The following is a 26,756-nucleotide window of genomic DNA, read 5'->3' on the forward strand; positions in this document are numbered from 1 at the left end:
ATTTTTGACCAGTCGCATATCATACAAAATTCAATTATCTTTATTTTATTTCTGTACGACTTTGTTCCAAAACGAATATTTTTAAAGTTATAAGCAAAGAAATCAGAAAAAAATCGACGTTTTTCGAAATTTTTAAATATTTTAATTTTTTTATTAATGTTCCGGGCATATTTGAGAAAGAGCATAACTCAATTATTATTACTGAAGGTGTCACCTAACTTGATCTGCAAAAATCCGAATGCCACCTCTCACATCCAAAAATAGACGTTTTTTCACAGATACTTTTCGATAATGACATAAAATACAGGGTGTCCTATTTAAAATTACTGAGACAATGATGTACTTGCGTCTTGACTCACCCTGTATTCGATATAAAGAAAACTAACAATATCAATTATTTGTGAAAATTTTGACAATCAATGGAAATATGTACACTCATATTGTTGTGCTTCTTTTTAATTATACCAGTAGTTGAACTTGTTACGATTTTCATATAATATTGGTTATAACTTTGTTAATACCCTGGATAACATACCAAATCTTTATATTGTTGTGGTGGGGACATAAAGAAAATTTCGAATATAAATGAAACTACAGGATGTTCCATTTAAAAAAACATAATAAGTTTGGTCTGCGACAATGTTATTCAGTACCCTCTAACATTCTAACTATTTTTGTAATGTGAATCTCAAAGTTACCTACAAAGAATCCTACAAAGTTACGAAATTTTTAAATATTTTAATTTTTTTATTAATGTTCCGGGCATATTTGAGAAAGAGCATAACTCAATTATTATTACTGAAGGTGTCACCTAACTTGATCTGCAAAAATCCGAATGCCACCTCTCACATCCAAAAATAGACGTTTTTTCACAGATACTTTTCGATAATGACATAAAATACAGGGTGTCCTATTTAAAATTACTGAGACAATGATGTACTTGCGTCTTGACTCACCCTGTATTCGATATAAAGAAAACTAACAATATCAATTATTTGTGAAAATTTTGACAATCAATGGAAATATGTACACTCATATTGTTGTGCTTCTTTTTAATTATACCAGTAGTTGAACTTGTTACGATTTTCATATAATATTGGTTATAACTTTGTTAATACCCTGGATAACATACCAAATCTTTATATTGTTGTGGTGGGGACATAAAGAAAATTTCGAATATAAATGAAACTACAGGATGTTCCATTTAAAAAAACATAATAAGTTTGGTCTGCGACAATGTTATTCAGTACCCTCTAACATTCTAACTATTTTTGTAATGTGAATCTCAAAGTTACCTACAATTTTTGTTTTTACTTTTATTCTTATTCTTTGTATATAGACATGACTCTGTCTGTTTTTTTTTCAATGTGCCTCCAGTAAGTCGTCATTCCATCGTTTTAGAGGCCTTTCCATTGATCGCCTTCTTATTGGGGACCATCTCTCGCCGTCCATATTACTCTATTTTTTGTCATTCGGCTTCTGTGACCATTCAACCATAGTTTTCTGATTTTTACCCAGTTATTAATGTTGTTGCATTCTTTAAGTTAAAGAAACTGTCATGTGGAAACAGTGACATAAAAAGTGGGCCAGGTCGAAGAAAAACGCCATGGCTTAGAAACCTGAGAGAATGGCTTAACAGATCCTCTGCAACCATTTTCCGAGCTTCTTTCAACAAAATTACTATAGCCACTTTGATAGCCAACGCTCGATAATCGAACAGGGCACATGAAGAAGAAGATTACTGTTGTCCACCTTATACCTTCGTCGTATATCTGCACTTCTAGCTCTATGCTATAGAGTCTTTTACCATCGATTTTTCAAAGGGTTTTTATCTCTGCTATTTCTAGTATTCTTTTTGTACGCTATGTATCAGGTCGTGTTTCTGCAGCATATTATTAGTCCAGGGTAATAAGGTTTTTCCGATGACACTCAAGCAGCCAGGGTACTGAAGCGTTTTTTCGACAGTTAATGCCTATGAGAACAAATTGTAACTATTTGCTGCGTAGGATCTGGCGGCCATTTTTGTTTATAAACAATTTAATGTCGAAAAACGGCATTTTTTCCGTTTTTTTTTCAGATCAATGGAAAACAGTGTACCTTGTGGTTACATTAGTACAAAATTCTTCGAGAGCATGGAAAAACCTTTAAAATGACGTATTACAAAGTTTGATACACTTATCTATTGTTAATATAATTGCGAAAAAAGTCGGACTTGCAAAAAAAATAATTTCGCAATATCTTTTGTAAAAATTAGTGTACAGCTTTGAAATTTTTGTCATATAAGGGCTCATTGGTGCTTAATATGTTATAAAAAGTTCATAGCGATTCATTTAATTGTTTAAATTTTATTCAAATTGTTTATCCCAGAGAGCATTTCTTTTGCAATAACATAAGTCAGAAAAAAATGAAGTTAGAACCATTCCACAGGTGTCAAGTGAAAGAGCATGAGCTATATTTTCAACTTGGTTTAAAAAAAGCGAATAAAAAATGTGTTTATTAGTAATAAATAATTATGCAAAAGTATCATAAATCTTTCCTTATAAACTTTTTATTTTGTTATATAAGAAATTATATATATTTATTACAATTTTTTATCAATTATGATATAAATAACATTACTTGGTAGTTTTGCACTTAAAACAGGGTAAAAAAGTCAATTTTTTTGGAAAAACTTATCCAAAAAGTTTATAAGGAAAGATTTACGATACTTTTGCATAATTATTTATTACTAATAAAAGCATTTTTTATTATCTTTTTTTAAACCAAGTTGAAAATATAGCTCATGCTCTTCCATTTGACACCTGTGGAATGGTTCTAACGTCATTTTTTTCTGACTTATGTTATTGCAAAAAAAAATGCTCTCTGAAATAGACAATTCGAATAAAATTTAAACAATGGAATTTTTTTTGAAATTTTTATCACATAATTAAATGTGATTTAAATTTAAATAAAAATAAAATGGAATCGCTTTGAAATTTTTATCACATATTATGCACCAAAGAACCCTCATTTGACAAAAATTTCAAACCTGTACACTAATTTTTACAACAGTTATTGCGAAAATATTTTTTTTTGCAATTCCGACCTTTTTTCGCAATTATATTAACAATAAATGAGTATATCAAACTTTGTAATACGTCATTTTAAAGCTTTTCCATAATCTCAAAGATATTTGTACTAAAAAACTCATAAGTTTCACTGTTTTCCATTGATTTGAAAAAAAAAGGAAAAATGTCATTTTTGGACAGTCAATTGTTTATAAATAAAAATGGCCGCCAGATCCTACGCAGGAAATGGTTACAATTTGTTCCTATAGGTATTACTTGTCGAAAAAACGCTTCAGTACCCTGGCTGCTGAAGTGTCACGAACAGGGTATATTTTTGTCTTATTACCCTGGCCTATATGTCATTATTGGCCTGACGACTGTTCTGTAAATTCTGCATTTCATTGCTTTTCCCATATTTTTATTTCTCCATATTATTTCATTCAAGCAAACTGCCGATCTGCTTGTTTTCTTCGCTTGATCTTATACTTCTGTTTCGAGCTTTCTGTAGCTAGATAATGTGATGCCTAGATATTTAAACTCCATGACTTGTTCTAATATCTAACCATCCACCTCTAATTTACATCTTAGTAGATTTGCTGTTATAACCATGCAGTTGGTCTTTTGTGGGAAAATTAACCTGCTAAATTTTTTAGCGGTTATGTCAAATTTGTGCAGCATACGTTGTAAATCATCTTCTCTTTGAGAGATTACTATTGCGTCGTCTGCATACTAGATTATTTTTTTTAAGTTGTTTTTCTCCCATTTGGTATTTTTTTTTATTTATTACTTTTTGTATTACTTCATCCAGATCAGGTTGAACAATAGAGGACTCAGGGAATCCCCCTGAGTTTATTTTATCCCATTGAGTCTTATCCCATTGCCAGCTTTAATTGCGTCAGTTAATTCTTCTTCTACTTTTATTGTGTTTTTCTAGTATGATATTTTAGACCCTTTTAATTATTCTTGCTTACAATAAATGGATAACGTCATTTAATTTGACCCTTCTTAAAATCAACGAAACAGAAATATGCAGGTTTGTTGCATTCTAATGATTACCTACCTCATTATAAATATAGCGTCCCTGCATCATATTGCTATCTATTATTATACAGGATTTACTGAATTTTATCACACTAGTTAATCACCCTATATATATATATATATATATATATATATATATATATATATATATATATATATATATATTATAATATGCAGTTTCATTGCCGTTGACTATATTTTTACTTTCATTAGCACCTAGAGGGAATGAACGACTTGCATACACTTTGTAAATTGTATTCAGGAACAACTGAACAGCTCATTGAAGGTGTTAAAAAAGGACAGTTTCCTGATAATGAACCATCAATACAGGTATTAAATTTACACAAAATAGATTAATCCATGGAGGTTTACGTTTTCCCTTTATACAGATCTGGACCTCGGAGGTAAACTACACTATGTCATTTTAAGCAACTTTTCAGTAGAGCAGTTTGAATATTTTAAAAATCTTATATCTCATAATTAGGTATCTTTCGCTCTGAAAGACAATGTTATCATATTTTAATCATAACATATAACTAGTTTGTACAATACAACTAATAAAACGTTAAAATTTGCCCTAATTACTGTAATTAACGGTAATTTAGGGTGACATAGTGCAGTTTACCTCTGATGGGTTTGATCTATACTTATAAAATATTTATTGAATTTAAATGTATTCAAGCCCAAAAAAATTTGGTACATCCCATGAAACAAATTTTTATTTTAGTTAAATGTTGTTACAGTAAAACCTGTGTTAATGGCCACCTGTCAAAATCGACAACCTGTACTAACGGCCATCTATTTAAAACGGAAACCCATTTCATAGAAATTTACCAATATAGGCCAAAATATTTTTGTATGGGTACTTGTTCATAATACCTTATATTGCGAAATACCCAATACTATTTTATAACTTATCGTATTTATCTAAAATGAGATTAAAAATAACTTGAATTTTAATTTATTAGGGTCGGTGTCGAACACGAAGTTCTTAAAGCTCTATAATAATATAATAATAAAAACATAATAAAAATATAATAGCTGAGACAGTGAAAAGTCTGGTTTATATTCACAAAAGTTTGCCGATAAATATAGTGTTGGAAAATTATGAAGCTGTATTATTAAAAAAAAAAAATAAAAGTAAGTTGAAGAATTCTTTAAAACGCTTCACTAAACGCTAACATCAACAACTGATAACAACCTGAACAAATTCTGTTTTTTCCGTAGTATACAGTCTCTGGGCAAATTTTATTAGACGCACTAGAAAGGATTTCAACAAATGGTTATTATAAGGTAATACCATTGTAATACTAAATAGGTTTTTTGTATGTACCAGAGACAAAGTATATTGTTTGATTGTCCATTTATTTGTCTATATTTTATCACAAATAGAACATTATTATTAATAAACGAATATATATTTATGTATTGACTCTTGAAAGAAAACAGAAATAACAAAAATGTTGGCAATTTGTTTCTGACATATTGTGGCTCAACAAATAGTACATTGTTTACCGGGTAGGAAAAGCTTAACATTCCTGGACGACTGTGAAGATTGCTAAGTCGAGGCGCAAGCCGAGACTTAGCAACACAGAGTCCAGGAATGTGGCTTTTCCTACGAGGTAAACATACTATTTTTCCGCAAATCGTTTAAAATTCGACAGATATTGATTGATTTAAAAAAAACGCGATAATTTTATTCCCAAATAAATGGTGCTTTGAAATTCCTAATAAAATTACTTGGGTTACTATGGAAACGTATTGAGGTTGAATTGTCAAACTTGACGCTTATAAATAGAACACTAACAACTGTACGGAAATATCATTTCCTTACAGTAAGGAAATGACATTTCCTTACAGTAAGGAAGTCCTGACTTTTTCTTCAAGAAATTTTGACAGGAATGTCAAAATTTCCTGGCGATTTGCGGAAAATAATAATATTTAATACTAGTTGTTGCTATTTCTGTTTCTTTTATATTTTTTTAAACTTAGCATAATTTTAAGTGATGCATAATTTTTGAAACTATATGATAATACCATTCGAAATAAAAACACCAATTTTTAAGAGACGGTACATAATATTTGTTGATTGTTTTTTACCATGTATTAATAATCGCGATTTTTATAAAAATAACAACTACGTAACTATAAAAAAATAGATAAAAACCAAGAGATTTATTTCTGTTAAGAAGAACAGTTACCTATGACCCGTTTTCTGCTAGGTGCTCAGTGCACTAAGTCAACATAGTGTTGTTTACCATCAGCACGCAGTTAGAAACTGTGAGGTAAAAACACCCAACTTTATATGGCGCTATTTACCTCCCAAATTATTTGAACATAGTGTTCTATTTTTTTGGTAATTTCGTTTTCGTGGTCATTAGTACCAAGCGTAGTATACCCCTAGAAAGCTTTTGCGGGGCAAAACATGTCTAGGTTGCAGCTAAGGAGCTCTTATTGGTCGACAACTTCTTAAACCTGATTCTAAAATTCTTCTTCTTATTGTAGCCAACGATACTCTGTCTCCTGCAGCATGCCTAAAGTCTCTTCGTAGGGCTGGCACAGATATAGAAGAATTGTCACAGACAAATTACGATTCATTACAAATCAGGTTCTCACAAAATTTACCAGAATAATTTTTTTCCTAAGTTTACAACTTAGCAAAATTAGATCAATTAAATGGGTATTTGAAAAAGCCCAAAAAGGTGTATTATATGTATATTTTATATAAAAAAGGACTTTTAAATATGTGATAAGGACACTGATTTGTAAAAGAGAAGAAACCGTGAATACGAGAAGTGATGCATAACTCTTGAAAGTATGTATGTATATTAATTACTTGTTTGATTCCTTTCTTAATGTACGAATTTAATAAAAAAAAGTAACGCAACACGGGGCAAATACGATTAACATGAGAGGTATCAATGCAAATAATGAAATGCAAATAGTCAGAAAGCTTAACCCACTTAATAATATTTTGGTTATACTTTTCGCAAAAGTCTTAAAATAATCTTTTTTGAAAACGATTTCTGGAGTGGAAATCCAAACGTCAAACAGTAGTTAAAATGTAATTTTTATTATAATAAATTGTCGCTTAATCCCAGATAAACAGAAAAAATATTTTTCGCATTTACAAAAGAAAAAAATGGATCATTATGGCGAAGAACAAGCCGGACTCCGAAAGGCCAGATCATTTCAAGATACATAATATATTTATCATAAGATAAGTGATAAAAAAGAACAAAGACGAAAATATCGAAACGAATAATATGACCTTTATTGACTTAGAGAAAGCATACGATAGCTTTCCCATGTAACAATAATGTGGGAAGCAAGGAGAAGAATGCTGTTTACTAGGTTACAGAGAAAGGGGTGAATATAATACATATACTGTATAAACAAACGCAGATCCAAATAAAGTTAGGCTATTAAATAATAAAATTAGAAAATCTAGGGTTTCGTTTTGATTTAAATCTGTCTCCTGCCTAAAACTATTTATAAAACTAAAAACTATTTATACTGTAGTATGGTTAGAACGCCATCTAACGGGGAATAAGTGAAATGAATGTCGATTCAATTCAAGTTCTCTGTTTAATCCAGGTACGACAATACCAAAAGGCACCGCTAGGAAAATATTCCAATTTGCGTTTCAGATAACCTGTATCAAACGGGTGTTTTTACTCTAATACAGAGTATGGCATTAGTAAAATTAGAGAATCTACGGTTTCGTTTTGATTTACATCTTGATTTAAATCAATAGGTCAGAAACCGATTAACTATTAGGCGGACTAGGCGGCCGGCTAGGGCCCGCGCGTGTTACGGGACCCGCACTCGGCTCAAATACATTAATTAATATTGAATTATTTAAGTAGTAAATATACGAAAAGATATAAATTTATGTTTTCATTATCATAAATTTCAAATCAAATACTGATTTTAAGACGCGTCTGTAGCTAAATAATTTGGGCGCATATAAAATGCCTCCCGAAAAAGGGTTTCTTACGTTTCGCTAAAATGGTAACATACGAATTGCCTTCCAAGCTCTAAATAAATTACATGCTTCTAACTTTTATGTGAAGGTGAGACGTTGCCACATCTTCGTCCCTTTGTAAATTTTCGGCAAAATTGGTATTTTGTTATTTAATTTATTTTATTTTAAACCTTTCCACAGAGAACGGCAGTTCTCACCAGTGGCGCACAACACCCCTACAAGCGACACTATATACACTATATATACTATATACACGAAATTTTCGATTTTCTAAACCTGACTGAATTGAAAATTGGGCCAAATCCCATCTTAAAATATAGGAAAAGACTCGTCCATCCATATCTTACATCTCCATTTTGGTTCAAGGATGTGGATTTTACGGCCCTTCCCATCTAGAGTCTGTTTTTCGTTCTCGTCCCCAAAACTCCCAAAAATTTCAAAAACTTAAGCCCGATCTTTACGGTTTCTGATAGCACAGATCATTACCTTTCCAACGCATGTTTAATTTTAAAAATCGGTTATATCATTCAAAAGTTACCGAGCTCAGAATTATTACTCAATTTTTATTTAAAAATGGGAAAATGTTTGTGGATATGTATGTATGTATGTATGTGTGTTTGAAAGTTAAACCGATTTGAATTTTTTTTCTGTGTTTCAAGTGGATGTGCGGGCTGCTGATTCAGAACCGGTGTAATTTTTTACTTCTGACTACCCGTAAGACAGCTAGAGGGCTAGGAAAATACAAAATAACATATTTTTTGCACGTATATATCTTAGGTTCAAGGAAGGGCAGGAAAATTATAAATATATCAAATCAATAGGGTTGATTCAAGATTTCAAATGGTGCTTAACCGATCAATCTGAGACATACACACTGCTCAAAATAGCCAAAAAACTGAAAAAGCAAACTTTGAAAATTTTGGTTTTTTGACAATTATTGAAAATTTCAACCTACAAATTACGCCAATAACTGAGCGTTTGTAGGAGGACTCAGGACACGTCTAACGGTTTATATCTCGTATCTGGAAAAATTCGAAATTTTAAGTTATAGGCTTCATAAATATGATCAAATCTCTTTCTTATGGGAAAAACTGTTTTTCAAGCTCAATAATTCCTGTAATACGTTCAGTTATTATACTTGATCTTAGATGCATCAGATACTAATTGTCAATACGATTCAAACTCATGTTTAGTGGTCAAAATCAGTCAAGCCGTTCAGAAGTTATGGAGATCCTAAAGTATAATTAGTCCAGAAACTGAAACTTTTCACTTCGCAATTTTTACAGAATGGATGGATTTGCTGAAATAAAAAAGTTTTGTAGATCTTATAAAAACCTACAAAAAAAATTTCTAACAAACTTTCTAATATAAAAAATAAAAAAGTTACGGTTAACAAACCAATAAATTTTTTTGAAAAATAAAAAAATGTAAAAATCTAATTGGAAGCATAATAATGTAGGTTAGCGGTGTTTTTTTGTATAGTGTACGTTAAAAACTTAAAAAATTACTTAAAAACTTAAAAAAAATTACCAGAGAACGGTAGTTCTCACCAGTGGCGCACATCCCCATACATGCGACACTATAATATAATATAATATATACAAAAAAAATCTAGTGTATGTACATTCGATAGACACTATATCATTTGGAAGATAATGCGTGAAAGGGCAACCATTTATAAGGCTTAACGTGTAATCGAGACATATTATATTGAACTTAATACATTTAATTTATAAATAACTTTGAAAAACTTATACAAGAATAAAAACCGTTAAACGCCGTAAAAATGAGTGGCTCATACAATATTTCAGCTACAAAAGATCTGATATGAATATTATGTGGCGCAAAAATGTATTTTCATTTTGACGCAAAACAAAATTCTAGTTTAATTTTAGAAGATTTTTCCATAATGTTTGCTAAATTTGAAGTAAACGCGCCACAAAAGAGTTTCAAAATTCAAACTGTATAAAAGTTACTCTTTTGTGGCGCGTTTACTTCAAATTTAGCAAATATTATGGAAAAATGTTTTAAAATAAAACTAGAATTTTGTTTTGCGTCAAAATGAAAATACATTTTCGCGCCACGTAATATTCATATCAGAGCTTTTGTAGCTGAAATATTGTATGCGCCACTCATTTTTACGGCATTTGGCGGTTTTTATTCTTGTATGTATTAAACATTATTGACACTAGGCAGTATTTATAAATTTCAACTAACTTATACATATATAATTAGTTTTTTAGTATTTAGTATTTAGTATTTTTGGATATTCATAATTTGACAAAAAATACAAAAACATAATAAGTATTTTATAGATTTATTAAAAATAACATCACAAAATGCTTATTTTCAAAATATTACAAAATGTGTATAGAAACATAAAATTACAAAATATTGTTCCTAAATTTGATACTACTTTGACAAATTCTAATCTATTTATTTTACATTCTCTTAATTCTAAAATTTTTTCATTTAGACAGTTTACTTTTGCTGTATTTTCTGCAACAATTTTTTTGGTGTCGGAACAGAATTCATTTTAATGTAGGTATTTATTTGAAATAATTGTAAAATTAAATCAATAAATTTATTAATGTTAGGATGAGGGCAGTAGAAAGAAGAACTATACTTGAAATGAAAACTTTCGCATGGGTTTGTGGTTCTTTGTAAGGATGAAGAGTGCTCAGCCCAAAGATGTGGAGGAAATGTCGAATTTTCAGATATGTGATTATGCATTTACTGCATTATGAATTAAAAAAATCAAAATAGATAATACCTATATATTTAAATTATGATTTGGCAACATTGTGTCATTATACAGAGATTAAATAGAAAAAATATCAGCCTAAATGATTAACAAAACGGAGGCATTTCGATTGTACCTGGGAGGCATTTCATGTATGAAAATGTTTACCTGAAAAAGTGGAAGGCATTTCGATAACGCCGAATAATTTAACCATGTCATCGCACCGCTGAGTAAGCTATAATTCGAGAAGTTATAATCTTTAAATACATGCCGATAGAGAGTTAATGACTTATAAAAATTTCGTTATTTACTCTACGATGATTTACGTTTAACCACGTATTCTGAAAGAATAATACAGACTTCTATAATAGGTACCACTTTCAATTTACCCCAAGTGATTAAATTAAAAAAAATTTGGCAATCATTATCTGTACTACACTTTAACTTTTCCGAATAATTTTCAATTAAATTTAGGACGTTATAAATGTAGAAACGCGCCTATATATCCAGAGTATTTGGTGTTCATTGTACTAAGGTGACCAACTATACTCATTTACTGAGTTTTGTACTCTTTTTTTCGCAAACCGTACTTTTTCTGAAAGTAGGTACTCATTTGTATAATTTATTAAACATGTACTTTAGAGCATTAAATTGTTTCAAATGGACCTATATACGGACCTATATATGGGCATATGGAAACAAAGGTTTCTATATAGTAAAATTGAATGGAAAGAAGTTTCTTCAGCAATCGAATTTGTAATGAAAGAAGTAAAAGTTATTGTTATTAATGACAATTTTTTCGTTGAAGAAATTCAAAGTAAATGTTTTATACTTAGGTAAATGAAGAAAAATTGAATAAATGGAACGATGAGAAAATAGAACTTGACAAAAGATGGCTAGAAATTTTTGGGCATTTTAGAGTGGTATCCCACATGAAAATTTAAAAGTTTTGCTAGAAATTTCCTTATGTTGCCTCGGCCCTAATGCTGCTGTTGAAAGGGTATTTTCACTGGACTAGACTAGAGGATGGTTATTGGAGCAGTGAGAAGTCGCAATTTTGTGTAACAACATTATATACCACGTGTTAACACAGAAATTTAATATGCAAAATGAAAGTTGTTCGGATGTGGCTACATTATTAGACGAACATCCTCATTTAGCAAAAAAATCCACTCCTAAGAAAAATATGTTTTTAAAAGAAAATAAAGTTTTTATCGTTTTTTCTTCTTTTTTTTACCTATGAAATACGTGCAAAGTGTAGGTACTCTTTTTCAACAAAAAATAGTTGGTCACCTTACTTGTACACACTTGTTCTTAATCCAGTAAAAAATGCACAAAAATGCATATTTTTGCTTTTTCAGATTTTGAAATAAAATATTTGATATTAAAAATCACACTAAATTTTATATTTTTTTTTTCACCCCTGTAACTTATTAAAATAAACATTAAGTATAGAAGTTTTCAGGGACTTTCGGCCCTCGGTAATAATGTAATCTTTCATGCTGCGTTTAAATTTTTCAAACATATTTCGAAAAAATGAATGCATTTAAATAGCATTGGACCAGTATTCATTTTAAGATAAGTAGTTTTAATTCTGGTTACCACATTTAAAGTAACTGATAATAAATGATCTTTTTACATTATCGTAATTTATTTTTGTAGTAAATAGCTACTTTCCAAAAAAAGATAAATATTTTAGACCTTGGGCCTGCACCCCACACTTATGATTATCTCCCTCATGAGACTTCGTTTGTTCAGTTATTCATGTTGAGTTTGACAATTTTTCTAATACGGAAAAAATTCAGTAGGGGTGCGTTTCATAAATATAGAGGTTATTAAACTCTGGTGCGTCCGACAACTGAAATACCCTTAACATTTATTGTCGGACAATATTACCAGTTAATTTTAAATATTTTTATTAATTGATACTGCAAAAATCAGCTGTAAGGGTATACATTTTATGACTTCATAACGCAACATAAAGTCATAAACTGTTTGGTATTCCAATAACTGTCGGACGCACCAAAGTTTAGAAATCTCCTCTATATTTACGAAAGTCCCCTCCCCAAAAAATTTTCCGTATTAGAAAAGTTGTCCGATTTAACATACATAACTGAATAAACAAAGTCTTACGAGGGCGGTAATTATGATTTTTTTTTAGTGTGTTCGCAAGACCTATTTGTAAATTAATTTTAATGTAAAGGCTGCTATAAAATTGCCTACTTCTTATGGCTGCCTAGGGCCCCATGATGCATTAAACCGTCACTGTAATAAGTTTATGAAAGCAAGCATAGAAGAATATATATTATACTCTAAATATTTATATTCAATTCGAGATTGTCCGTATCTCATAAACATCACGTGTTAATAGAGAGATATCGAAACCCTATTTAACATCGTCCTTTAATAAACGATCTTTTATTTTGACATATAGGCAAACCCCGTATCACGTCCTTTATTTTTGTCCTGTAATAAAATACAGGCCGCCCGTATTTAAGAAAAAATAAAGGACAAAAATCTTTTAATAAAGGATCCTTTATTTTGACGTAACGTGTCAAGCATGTGACAAATTTGTCAAATTATGTGAAGAAACAAGAAAGAAACGCGTCTAACTTCACTTATATTTATGTTTTTATCACATCCTTGGATATTTTTTGATCTAAGTTGAAGTTTTATTTATTAAAAAGAACTCCTAAATAAAGGGATAAAAGTTTATTCTCAGATATAGATTATTAATGCTTTGACCCAAATCAATATAAAAAAGAATATTAATTTAGGCTATTGATTATATTCAAAATAAGATTAAAATAGATAGCTAAAAGGAACTACAACGTTAACGGGGTTTTATGATTTCATATGGTCAATGGATATCTATATATGAAAAAACCGCGGAGTGGTACCATTCAAAGGAGTGCGTTTTTGAGAAATAGGTGAATTAGTCCCTGGGCACTGGTTACATTAGGGTGAGTTCTATGCACTTTTGGTACAAACATATCCACATAAAAATTGTTCCCGGTTAAATTTCCTATCTAAATATCGCTATTTAAAGTCAATGATACTTATTTTTACAAAAATATATTCAAAATAAAAAGCACAAAGAAACCCAAAAGAAAGAAATTTTGTATTTTGTCCTATAACTTTTGTCCACAAGGATATAGGTATAGACATTGCTTTACAGGAAAAAAACCTACATAATTATTCTTTAAAATGTTGTTTAGTAGAGGTACTTAGGATTTATAGTTTTCGAAATATGATTTTTCAAACTTCGCTACTCACAGCAATTTTGGGCAATTTTCCTTGTTATTTCGCAAATATTGTTCTGTATCTTTTCTCTACGTAACTTTAGGTATATACAATCGTACACGTAATAGGAATAGAAATTAATTACCTTTAAAATGGTCTACTGTATAACGCTGTACGACTTTTTTTAAAGAGATTATGCTTTTTCACGGTTTTATACTTTTACTAATTTTTGATATTTTTAATGATTATTTTTTAAATTTCTCATTATGACCTTTTTTGTACATTTATTTATATATATATATATATATATATATATATATATATATATATATATATATATATATATAGTTTTTTTTTTCTAAGTTTCTTGAACCATACTATATTTAATTAAATTTTGTATTTCTTGGGTTTAGGTTCAGTGAATAATGTTAAAAAAATTTTTGGAATTAGATTTTATTTTTCCATTTAAATCGACGTTTCGGTGGATATCTCTCACCTTTGTCAAGATTCTAAAAATGCATACAAATGAATACAAGATGTTATTATAAAACATGTTCAACAACTTACCTACACGTAAATCGACACACTCACAATAATGGACATATACATAATAAAATGTGAAACCTGTTATCTCATTGCTAGATGGTATAGTAATTACTATTAATTATTAATTATGGTACAGTGACGTATCTTTTATGTTGTTATAAAATATTGCAAAGTGGATGTTTGTTACGACTTTAGGAGGTTTTTGTTTTGTTTCGGGTGTTATAATTATCATTATTTAAATGAGATTGTAATATATTCTATTTAGGTTGTTAGTGTCTTTTTTGTCGTTGATAGCATTGGTGTTTCTTTTTATTTCAATCGATTCGTATATTTCCCTCTTTTTTTAATGGATGTGCAATGGGTGCAAGTATTTCCAGTGTCATCGCTCAGCTGGTTTTGGAAGATTTAGAAGAATCTGTCATAGATCACTTAGATTTTAATATACCATTCTTCTACCGCTACATCGACGACTGTGTATGTGCTATCCCAACTAATAAAATCAATGAAATTTTAGACAATTTCAACTGCTACCATCCAAAACTAAAATTTACTTTAGAAATTGAACAACATAATAAAATAAATTTTCTGGATGTCACTTTACATCGTACCAACAACACAATAAAAACTATGTGGTTCACAAAAGATACGTGGTCTGGACGATATCTTAACTATAGATCTCATCATCCGTTCTCCCAGAAGAAGTCCGTAATTATAGGTCTTGCTGACAGATCTATTAAACTGACAGATCCAGAGTACAGACCAATTGCAATAAAAAAAGCAAAAAATGCACTCCTAAGCAATGATTATCCCAAACATTTAATCGAATCGATATTCAAATCCAGACTAAATAAATTTTACAACAACACTAATAACAACAAAAGCAACAACACCAAAACTATATATACAACCCTGCCGTATATAAATGGTTTATCTGAACAACTGATGCATCTTTTAGCCAAACATAACATAACAATGTCTCACAAGGGCAACAACCTTTTAAATAAATATTTTACCAAATTGAAAACAAAGACTCCAAAACTTAAAAAATCACATGTTGTTTACGAGATACCATGTACTAACTGTGAAGGTGTCTACATCGGGCAAACCAGTCAACTGCTTCAATCTAGAATTCGTTCCCACAAATACGATAAAAACAACACCACTGCACTTACAAAGCATGAGAATGGGAAGAAGCATAAATTTGACTTCGATAACATCAAAGTTTTAAAAACCGAGAAAAATAAAAAAAAGAGGGAAATATACGAATCGATTGAAATAAAAAGAAACACCAATGCTATCAACGACAAAAAAGACACTAACAACCTAAATAGAATATATTACAATCTCATTTAAATAATGATAATTATAACACCCGAAACAAAACAAATACCTCCTAAAGTCGTAACAAACATCCACTTTGCAATATTTTATAACAACATAAAAGATACGTCACTGTACCATAATTAATAATTAATAGTAATTACTATACCATCTAGCAATGAGATAACAGGTTTCACATTTTATTCTGTATATGTCCATTATTGTGAGTGTGTCGTTTTACGTGTAGGTAAGTTTTTGAACATGTTTTATAATAACATCTTGTATTCATTTGTATGCATTTTTAGAATCTTGACAAAGGTGAGAGATATCCACCGAAACGTCGAATTAAATGGAAAAATAAAATCTAATTCCAAAAATTTTTTTAACATTATTCACTGAACCTAAACCCAAGAAATACAAAATTTAATTATATATATATATATATATATATATATATATATATATATATATATATATATATATATATATATATATATATATAAAGAAAGATTAATCTTTGCAGATAAGTTAAACAGTAAAGTTTTGAATATTGGGGAAATCTGCAAACCAAAACTCAATGCGTATCAATTGTACGGCCTAACGTTTTCGTGAATGATTATTCACTTCTTCAGGGCTGAAATAAAGAAAATGTTAATTAGCCATATATATTCCACGCAAAATGTTAGTTTTCATTACCAATACGTAGAATTGTAGAGTTACGTTGTTAAGTAATAAAAAAGACGATATGTATAAAAACATATCTCTTTTTGTTTGAAGTAAAAAGAAAACACAACACTTCAACTTGGAAAACTATGGCTATATGGTTACAATCAATGAATTATAATCCTTGAGAAACCTCACCGATTGTTCACCATACTCTACCCTTATTGTGTTGTAAAACCCCATGTTCCTATAAAATAAAGAAAGATTAATCTTTGCAGATAAGTTAAACAGTAAAGTTTTGAATATTGGGGAAATCTGCAAACCAAAACTCAATGCGTATCAATTGTACGGCCTAACGTTTTCGTGAATGATTATTCACTTCTTCAGGGCTGAAATAAAGAAAATGTTAATTAGCCATATATATTCCACGCAAAATGTTAGTTTTCATTACCAATACGTAGAATTGTAGAGTTACGTTGTTAAGTAATAAAAAAGACGATATGTATAAAAACATATCTCTTTTTGTTTGAAGTAAAAAGAAAACACAACACTTCAACTTGGAAAACTATGGCTATATGGTTACAATCAATGAATTATAATCCTTGAGAAACCTCACCGATTGTTCACCATACTCTACCCTTATTGTGTTGTAAAACCCCATGTTCCTATAAAATAAAGAAAGATTAATCTTTGCAGATAAGTTAAACAGTAAAGTTTTGAATATTGGGGAAATCTGCAAACCAAAACTCAATGCGTATCAATTGTACGGCCTAACGTTTTCGTGAATGATTATTCACTTCTTCAGGGCTGAAATAAAGAAAATGTTAATTAGCCATATATATTCCACGCAAAATGTTAGTTTTCATTACCAATACGTAGAATTGTAGAGTTACGTTGTTAAGTAATAAAAAAGACGATATGTATAAAAACATATCTCTTTTTGTTTGAAGTAAAAAGAAAACACAACACTTCAACTTGGAAAACTATGGCTATATGGTTACAATCAATGAATTATAATCCTTGAGAAACCTCACCGATTGTTCACCATACTCTACCCTTATTGTGTTGTAAAACCCCATGTTCCTATAAAATAAAGAAAGATTAATCTTTGCAGATAAGTTAAACAGTAAAGTTTTGAATATTGGGGAAATCTGCAAACCAAAACTCAATGCGTATCAATTGTACGGCCTAACGTTTTCGTGAATGATTATTCACTTCTTCAGGGCTGAAATAAAGAAAATGTTAATTAGCCATATATATTCCACGCAAAATGTTAGTTTTCATTACCAATACGTAGAATTGTAGAGTTACGTTGTTAAGTAATAAAAAAGACGATATGTATAAAAACATATCTCTTTTTGTTTGAAGTAAAAAGAAAACACAACACTTCAACTTGGAAAACTATGGCTATATGGTTACAATCAATGAATTATAATCCTTGAGAAACCTCACCGATTGTTCACCATACTCTACCCTTATTGTGTTGTAAAACCCCATGTTCCTATAAAATAAAGAAAGATTAATCTTTGCAGATAAGTTAAACAGTAAAGTTTTGAATATTGGGGAAATCTGCAAACCAAAACTCAATGCGTATCAATTGTACGGCCTAACGTTTTCGTGAATGATTATTCACTTCTTCAGGGCTGAAATAAAGAAAATGTTAATTAGCCATATATATTCCACGCAAAATGTTAGTTTTCATTACCAATACGTAGAATTGTAGAGTTACGTTGTTAAGTAATAAAAAAGACGATATGTATAAAAACATATCTCTTTTTGTTTGAAGTAAAAAGAAAACACAACACTTCAACTTGGAAAACTATGGCTATATGGTTACAATCAATGAATTATAATCCTTGAGAAACCTCACCGATTGTTCACCATACTCTACCCTTATTGTGTTGTAAAACCCCATGTTCCTATAAAATAAAGAAAGATTAATCTTTGCAGATAAGTTAAACAGTAAAGTTTTGAATATTGGGGAAATCTGCAAACCAAAACTCAATGCGTATCAATTGTACGGCCTAACGTTTTCGTGAATGATTATTCACTTCTTCAGGGCTGAAATAAAGAAAATGTTAATTAGCCATATATATTCCACGCAAAATGTTAGTTTTCATTACCAATACGTAGAATTGTAGAGTTACGTTGTTAAGTAATAAAAAAGACGATATGTATAAAAACATATCTCTTTTTGTTTGAAGTAAAAAGAAAACACAACACTTCAACTTGGAAAACTATGGCTATATGGTTACAATCAATGAATTATAATCCTTGAGAAACCTCACCGATTGTTCACCATACTCTACCCTTATTGTGTTGTAAAACCCCATGTTCCTATAAAATAAAGAAAGATTAATCTTTGCAGATAAGTTAAACAGTAAAGTTTTGAATATTGGGGAAATCTGCAAACCAAAACTCAATGCGTATCAATTGTACGGCCTAACGTTTTCGTGAATGATTATTCACTTCTTCAGGGCTGAAATAAAGAAAATGTTAATTAGCCATATATATTCCACGCAAAATGTTAGTTTTCATTACCAATACGTAGAATTGTAGAGTTACGTTGTTAAGTAATAAAAAAGACGATATGTATAAAAACATATCTCTTTTTGTTTGAAGTAAAAAGAAAACACAACACTTCAACTTGGAAAACTATGGCTATATGGTTACAATCAATGAATTATAATCCTTGAGAAACCTCACCGATTGTTCACCATACTCTACCCTTATTGTGTTGTAAAACCCCATGTTCCTATAAAATAAAGAAAGATTAATCTTTGCAGATAAGTTAAACAGTAAAGTTTTGAATATTGGGGAAATCTGCAAACCAAAACTCAATGCGTATCAATTGTACGGCCTAACGTTTTCGTGAATGATTATTCACTTCTTCAGGGCTGAAATAAAGAAAATGTTAATTAGCCATATATATTCCACGCAAAATGTTAGTTTTCATTACCAATACGTAGAATTGTAGAGTTACGTTGTTAAGTAATAAAAAAGACGATATGTATAAAAACATATCTCTTTTTGTTTGAAGTAAAAAGAAAACACAACACTTCAACTTGGAAAACTATGGCTATATGGTTACAATCAATGAATTATAATCCTTGAGAAACCTCACCGATTGTTCACCATACTCTACCCTTATTGTGTTGTAAAACCCCATGTTCCTATAAAATAAAGAAAGATTAATCTTTGCAGATAAGTTAAACAGTAAAGTTTTGAATATTGGGGAAATCTGCAAACCAAAACTCAATGCGTATCAATTGTACGGCCTAACGTTTTCGTGAATGATTATTCACTTCTTCAGGGCTGAAATAAAGAAAATGTTACATAGCCATATATATTCCACGCAAAATGTTAGTTTTCATTACCAATACGTAGAATTGTAGAGTTACGTTGTTAAGTAATAAAAAAGACGATATGTATAAAAACATATCTCTTTTTGTTTGAAGTAAAAAGAAAACACAACACTTCAACTTGGAAAACTATGGCTATATGGTTACAATCAATGAATTATAATCCTTGAGAAACCTCACCGATTGTTCACCATACTCTACCCTTATTGTGTTGTAAAACCCCATGTTCCTATAAAATAAAGAAAGATTAATCTTTGCAGATAAGTTAAACAGTAAAGTTTTGAATATTGGGGAAATCTGCAAACCAAAACTCAATGCGTATCAATTGTACGGCCTAACGTTTTCGTGAATGATTATTCACTTCTTCAGGGCTGAAATACAGAAAATGTTAATTAGCCATATATATTCCACGCAAAATGTTAGTTTTCATTACCAATACGTAGAATTGTAGAGTTACGTTGTTAAGTAATAAAAAAGACGATATGTATAAAAACATATCTCTTTTTGTTTGAAGTAAAAAGAAAACACAACACTTCAACTTGGAAAACTATGGCTATATGGTTACAATCAATGAATTATAATCCTTGAGAAACCTCACCGATTGTTCACCATACTCTACCCTTATTGTGTTGTAAAACCCCATGTTCCTATAAAATAAAGAAAGATTAATCTTTGCAGATAAGTTAAACAGTAAAGTTTTGAATATTGGGGAAATCTGCAAACCAAAACTCAATGCGTATCAATTGTACGGCCTAACGTTTTCGTGAATGATTATTCACTTCTTCAGGGCTGAAATAAAGAAAATGTTAATTAGCCATATATATTCCACGCAAAATGTTAGTTTTCATTACCAATACGTAGAATTGTAGAGTTACGTTTTTAAGTAATAAAAAAGACGATATGTATAAAAACATATCTCTTTTTGTTTGAAGTAAAAAGAAAACACAACACTTCAACTTGGAAAACTATGGCTATATGGTTACAATCAATGAATTATAATCCTTGAGAAACCTCACCGATTGTTCACCATACTCTACCCTTATTGTGTTGTAAAACCCCATGTTCCTATAAAATAAAGAAAGATTAATCTTTGCAGATAAGTTAAACAGTAAAGTTTTGAATATTGGGGAAATCTGCAAACCAAAACTCAATGCGTATCAATTGTACGGCCTAACGTTTTCGTGAATGATTATTCACTTCTTCAGGGCTGAAATAAAGAAAATGTTAATTAGCCATATATATTCCACGCAAAATGTTAGTTTTCATTACCAATACGTAGAATTGTAGAGTTACGTTGTTAAGTAATAAAAAAGACGATATGTATAAAAACATATCTCTTTTTGTTTGAAGTAAAAAGAAAACACAACACTTCAACTTGGAAAACTATGGCTATATGGTTACAATCAATGAATTATAATCCTTGAGAAACCTCACCGATTGTTCACCATACTCTACCCTTATTGTGTTGTAAAACCCCATGTTCCTATAAAATAAAGAAAGATTAATCTTTGCAGATAAGTTAAACAGTAAAGTTTTGAATATTGGGGAAATCTGCAAACCAAAACTCAATGCGTATCAATTGTACGGCCTAACGTTTTCGTGAATGATTATTCACTTCTTCAGGGCTGAAATAAAGAAAATGTTAATTAGCCATATATATTCCACGCAAAATGTTAGTTTTCATTACCAATACGTAGAATTGTAGAGTTACGTTGTTAAGTAATAAAAAAGACGATATGTATAAAAACATATCTCTTTTTGTTTGAAGTAAAAAGAAAACACAACACTTCAACTTGGAAAACTATGGCTATATGGTTACAATCAATGAATTATAATCCTTGAGAAACCTCACCGATTGTTCACCATACTCTACCCTTATTGTGTTGTAAAACCCCATGTTCCTATAAAATAAAGAAAGATTAATCTTTGCAGATAAGTTAAACAGTAAAGTTTTGAATATTGGGGAAATCTGCAAACCAAAACTCAATGCGTATCAATTGTACGGCCTAACGTTTTCGTGAATGATTATTCACTTCTTCAGGGCTGAAATAAAGAAAATGTTAATTAGCCATATATATTCCACGCAAAATGTTAGTTTTCATTACCAATACGTAGAATTGTAGAGTTACGTTGTTAAGTAATAAAAAAGACGATATGTATAAAAACATATCTCTTTTTGTTTGAAGTAAAAAGAAAACACAACACTTCAACTTGGAAAACTATGGCTATATGGTTACAATCAATGAATTATAATCCTTGAGAAACCTCACCGATTGTTCACCATACTCTACCCTTATTGTGTTGTAAAACCCCATGTTCCTATAAAATAAAGAAAGATTAATCTTTGCAGATAAGTTAAACAGTAAAGTTTTGAATATTGGGGAAATCTGCAAACCAAAACTCAATGCGTATCAATTGTACGGCCTAACGTTTTCGTGAATGATTATTCACTTCTTCAGGGCTGAAATAAAGAAAATGTTAATTAGCCATATATATTCCACGCAAAATGTTAGTTTTCATTACCAATACGTAGAATTGTAGAGTTACGTTGTTAAGTAATAAAAAAGACGATATGTATAAAAACATATCTCTTTTTGTTTGAAGTAAAAAGAAAACACAACACTTCAACTTGGAAAAATATGGCTATATGGTTACAATCAATGAATTATAATCCTTGAGAAACCTCACCGATTGTTCACCATACTCTACCCTTATTGTGTTGTAAAACCCCATGTTCCTATAAAATAAAGAAAGATTAATCTTTGCAGATAAGTTAAACAGTAAAGTTTTGAATATTGGGGAAATCTGCAAACCAAAACTCAATGCGTATCAATTGTACGGCCTAACGTTTTCGTGAATGATTATTCACTTCTTCAGGGCTGAAATAAAGAAAATGTTAATTAGCCATATATATTCCACGCAAAATGTTAGTTTTCATTACCAATACGTAGAATTGTAGAGTTACGTTGTTAAGTAATAAAAAAGACGATATGTATAAAAACATATCTCTTTTTGTTTGAAGTAAAAAGAAAACACAACACTTCAACTTGGAAAACTATGGCTATATGGTTACAATCAATGAATTATAATCCTTGAGAAACCTCACCGATTGTTCACCATACTCTACCCTTATTGTGTTGTAAAACCCCATGTTCCTATAAAATAAAGAAAGATTAATCTTTGCAGATAAGTTAAACAGTAAAGTTTTGAATATTGGGGAAATCTGCAAACCAAAACTCAATGCGTATCAATTGTACGGCCTAACGTTTTCGTGAATGATTATTCACTTCTTCAGGGCTGAAATAAAGAAAATGTTAATTAGCCATATATATTCCACGCAAAATGTTAGTTTTCATTACCAATACGTAGAATTGTAGAGTTACGTTGTTAAGTAATAAAAAAGACGATATGTATAAAAACATATCTCTTTTTGTTTGAAGTAAAAAGAAAACACAACACTTCAACTTGGAAAACTATGGCTATATGGTTACAATCAATGAATTATAATCCTTGAGAAACCTCACCGATTGTTCACCATACTCTACCCTTATTGTGTTGTAAAAGCCCATGTTCCTATAAAATAAAGAAAGATTAATCTTTGCAGATAAGTTAAACAGTAAAGTTTTGAATATTGGGGAAATCTGCAAACCAAAACTCAATGCGTATCAATTGTACGGCCTAACGTTTTCGTGAATGATTATTCACTTCTTCAGGGCTGAAATAAAGAAAATGTTAATTAGCCATATATATTCCACGCAAAATGTTAGTTTTCATTACCAATACGTAGAATTGTAGAGTTACGTTGTTAAGTAATAAAAAAGACGATATGTATAAAAACATATCTCTTTTTGTTTGAAGTAAAAAGAAAACACAACACTTCAACTTGGAAAACTATGGCTATATGGTTACAATCAATGAATTATAATCCTTGAGAAACCTCACCGATTGTTCACCATACTCTACCCTTATTGTGTTGTAAAACCCCATATTCCTATAAAATAAAGAAAGATTAATCTTTGCAGATAAGTTAAACAGTAAAGTTTTGAATATTGGGGAAATCTGCAAACCAAAACTCAATGCGTATCAATTGTACGGCCTAACGTTTTCGTGAATGATTATTCACTTCTTCAGGGCTGAAATAAAGAAAATGTTAATTAGCCATATATATTCCACGCAAAATGTTAGTTTTCATTACCAATACGTAGAATTGTAGAGTTACGTTGTTAAGTAATAAAAAAGACGATATGTATAAAAACATATCTCTTTTTGTTTGAAGTAAAAAGAAAACACAACACTTCAACTTGGAAAACTATGGCTATATGGTTACAATCAATGAATTATAATCCTTGAGAAACCTCACCGATTGTTCACCATACTCTACCCTTATTGTGTTGTAAAACCCCATGTTCCTATAAAATAAAGAAAGATTAATCTTTGCAGATAAGTTAAACAGTAAAGTTTTGAATATTGGGGAAATCTGCAAACCAAAACTCAATGCGTATCAATTGTACGGCCTAACGTTTTCGTGAATGATTATTCACTTCTTCAGGGCTGAAATAAAGAAAATGTTAATTAGCCATATATATTCCACGCAAAATGTTAGTTTTCATTACCAATACGTAGAATTGTAGAGTTACGTTGTTAAGTAATAAAAAAGACGATATGTATAAAAACATATCTCTTTTTGTTTGAAGTAAAAAGAAAACACAACACTTCAACTTGGAAAACTATGGCTATATGGTTACAATCAATGAATTATAATCCTTGAGAAACCTCACCGATTGTTCACCATACTCTACCCTTATTGTGTTGTAAAACCCCATGTTCCTATAAAATAAAGAAAGATTAATCTTTGCAGATAAGTTAAACAGTAAAGTTTTGAATATTGGGGAAATCTGCAAACCAAAACTCAATGCGTATCAATTGTACGGCCTAACGTTTTCGTGAATGATTATTCACTTCTTCAGGGCTGAAATAAAGAAAATGTTAATTAGCCATATATATTCCACGCAAAATGTTAGTTTTCATTACCAATACGTAGAATTGTAGAGTTACGTTGTTAAGTAATAAAAAAGACGATATGTATAAAAACATATCTCTTTTTGTTTGAAGTAAAAAGAAAACACAACACTTCAACTTGGAAAACTATGGCTATATGGTTACAATCAATGAATTATAATCCTTGAGAAACCTCACCGATTGTTCACCATACTCTACCCTTATTGTGTTGTAAAACCCCATGTTCCTATAAAATAAAGAAAGATTAATCTTTGCAGATAAGTTAAACAGTAAAGTTTTGAATATTGGGGAAATCTGCAAACCAAAACTCAATGCGTATCAATTGTACGGCCTAACGTTTTCGTGAATGATTATTCACTTCTTCAGGGCTGAAATAAAGAAAATGTTAATTAGCCATATATATTCCACGCAAAATGTTAGTTTTCATTACCAATACGTAGAATTGTAGAGTTACGTTGTTAAGTAATAAAAAAGACGATATGTATAAAAACATATCTCTTTTTGTTTGAAGTAAAAAGAAAACACAACACTTCAACTTGGAAAACTATGGCTATATGGTTACAATCAATGAATTATAATCCTTGAGAAACCTCACCGATTGTTCACCATACTCTACCCTTATTGTGTTGTAAAACCCCATGTTCCTATAAAATAAAGAAAGATTAATCTTTGCAGATAAGTTAAACAGTAAAGTTTTGAATATTGGGGAAATCTGCAAACCAAAACTCAATGCGTATCAATTGTACGGCCTAACGTTTTCGTGAATGATTATTCACTTCTTCAGGGCTGAAATAAAGAAAATGTTAATTAGCCATATATATTCCACGCAAAATGTTAGTTTTCATTACCAATACGTAGAATTGTAGAGTTACGTTGTTAAGTAATAAAAAAGACGATATGTATAAAAACATATCTCTTTTTGCTTGAAGTAAAAAGAAAACACAACACTTCAACTTGGAAAACTATGGCTATATGGTTACAATCAATGAATTATAATCCTTGAGAAACCTCACCGATTGTTCACCATACTCTACCCTTATTGTGTTGTAAAACCCCATGTTCCTATAAAATAAAGAAAGATTAATCTTTGCAGATAAGTTAAACAGTAAAGTTTTGAATATTGGGGAAATCTGCAAACCAAAACTCAATGCGTATCAATTGTACGGCCTAACGTTTTCGTGAATGATTATTCACTTCTTCAGGGCTGAAATAAAGAAAATGTTAATTAGCCATATATATTCCACGCAAAATGTTAGTTTTCATTACCAATACGTAGAATTGTAGAGTTACGTTGTTAAGTAATAAAAAAGACGATATGTATAAAAACATATCTCTTTTTGTTTGAAGTAAAAAGAAAACACAACACTTCAACTTGGAAAACTATGGCTATATGGTTACAATCAATGAATTATAATCCTTGAGAAACCTCACCGATTGTTCACCATACTCTACCCTTATTGTGTTGTAAAACCCCATGTTCCTATAAAATAAAGAAAGATTAATCTTTGCAGATAAGTTAAACAGTAAAGTTTTGAATATTGGGGAAATCTGCAAACCAAAACTCAATGCGTATCAATTGTACGGCCTAACGTTTTCGTGAATGATTATTCACTTCTTCAGGGCTGAAATAAAGAAAATGTTAATTAGCCATATATATTCCACGCAAAATGTTAGTTTTCATTACCAATACGTAGAATTGTAGAGTTACGTTGTTAAGTAATAAAAAAGACGATATGTATAAAAACATATCTCTTTTTGTTTGAAGTAAAAAGAAAACACAACAC

The 26,756-nt window shown here is 30.2% G+C and overlaps 1 protein-coding gene across 2 annotated transcripts in view; it reads left to right on the top strand.

Annotated features, from left to right (window-relative positions):
* Positions 1-26,756, top strand: part of LOC126879553 (uncharacterized) — a 114,571-nt gene that overhangs the window by 43,422 nt on the left and 44,393 nt on the right. The window contains exon 3 of one of the 2 annotated variants that reach the window (XM_050642706.1): positions 4,302-4,418. The exons of the other annotated variant lie outside the window; for it this stretch is intronic. Within the exon in view, the coding sequence (XP_050498663.1) occupies positions 4,302-4,418 (117 nt within the window). The remainder of the gene's footprint in view (positions 1-4,301; positions 4,419-26,756) is intronic. 2 annotated transcript variants of the gene reach the window in all.

The sequence above is a fragment of the Diabrotica virgifera genome, chromosome 2 (assembly GCF_917563875.1).
Source record: "Diabrotica virgifera virgifera chromosome 2, PGI_DIABVI_V3a".
NCBI lineage: Eukaryota > Metazoa > Arthropoda > Insecta > Coleoptera > Chrysomelidae > Diabrotica > Diabrotica virgifera.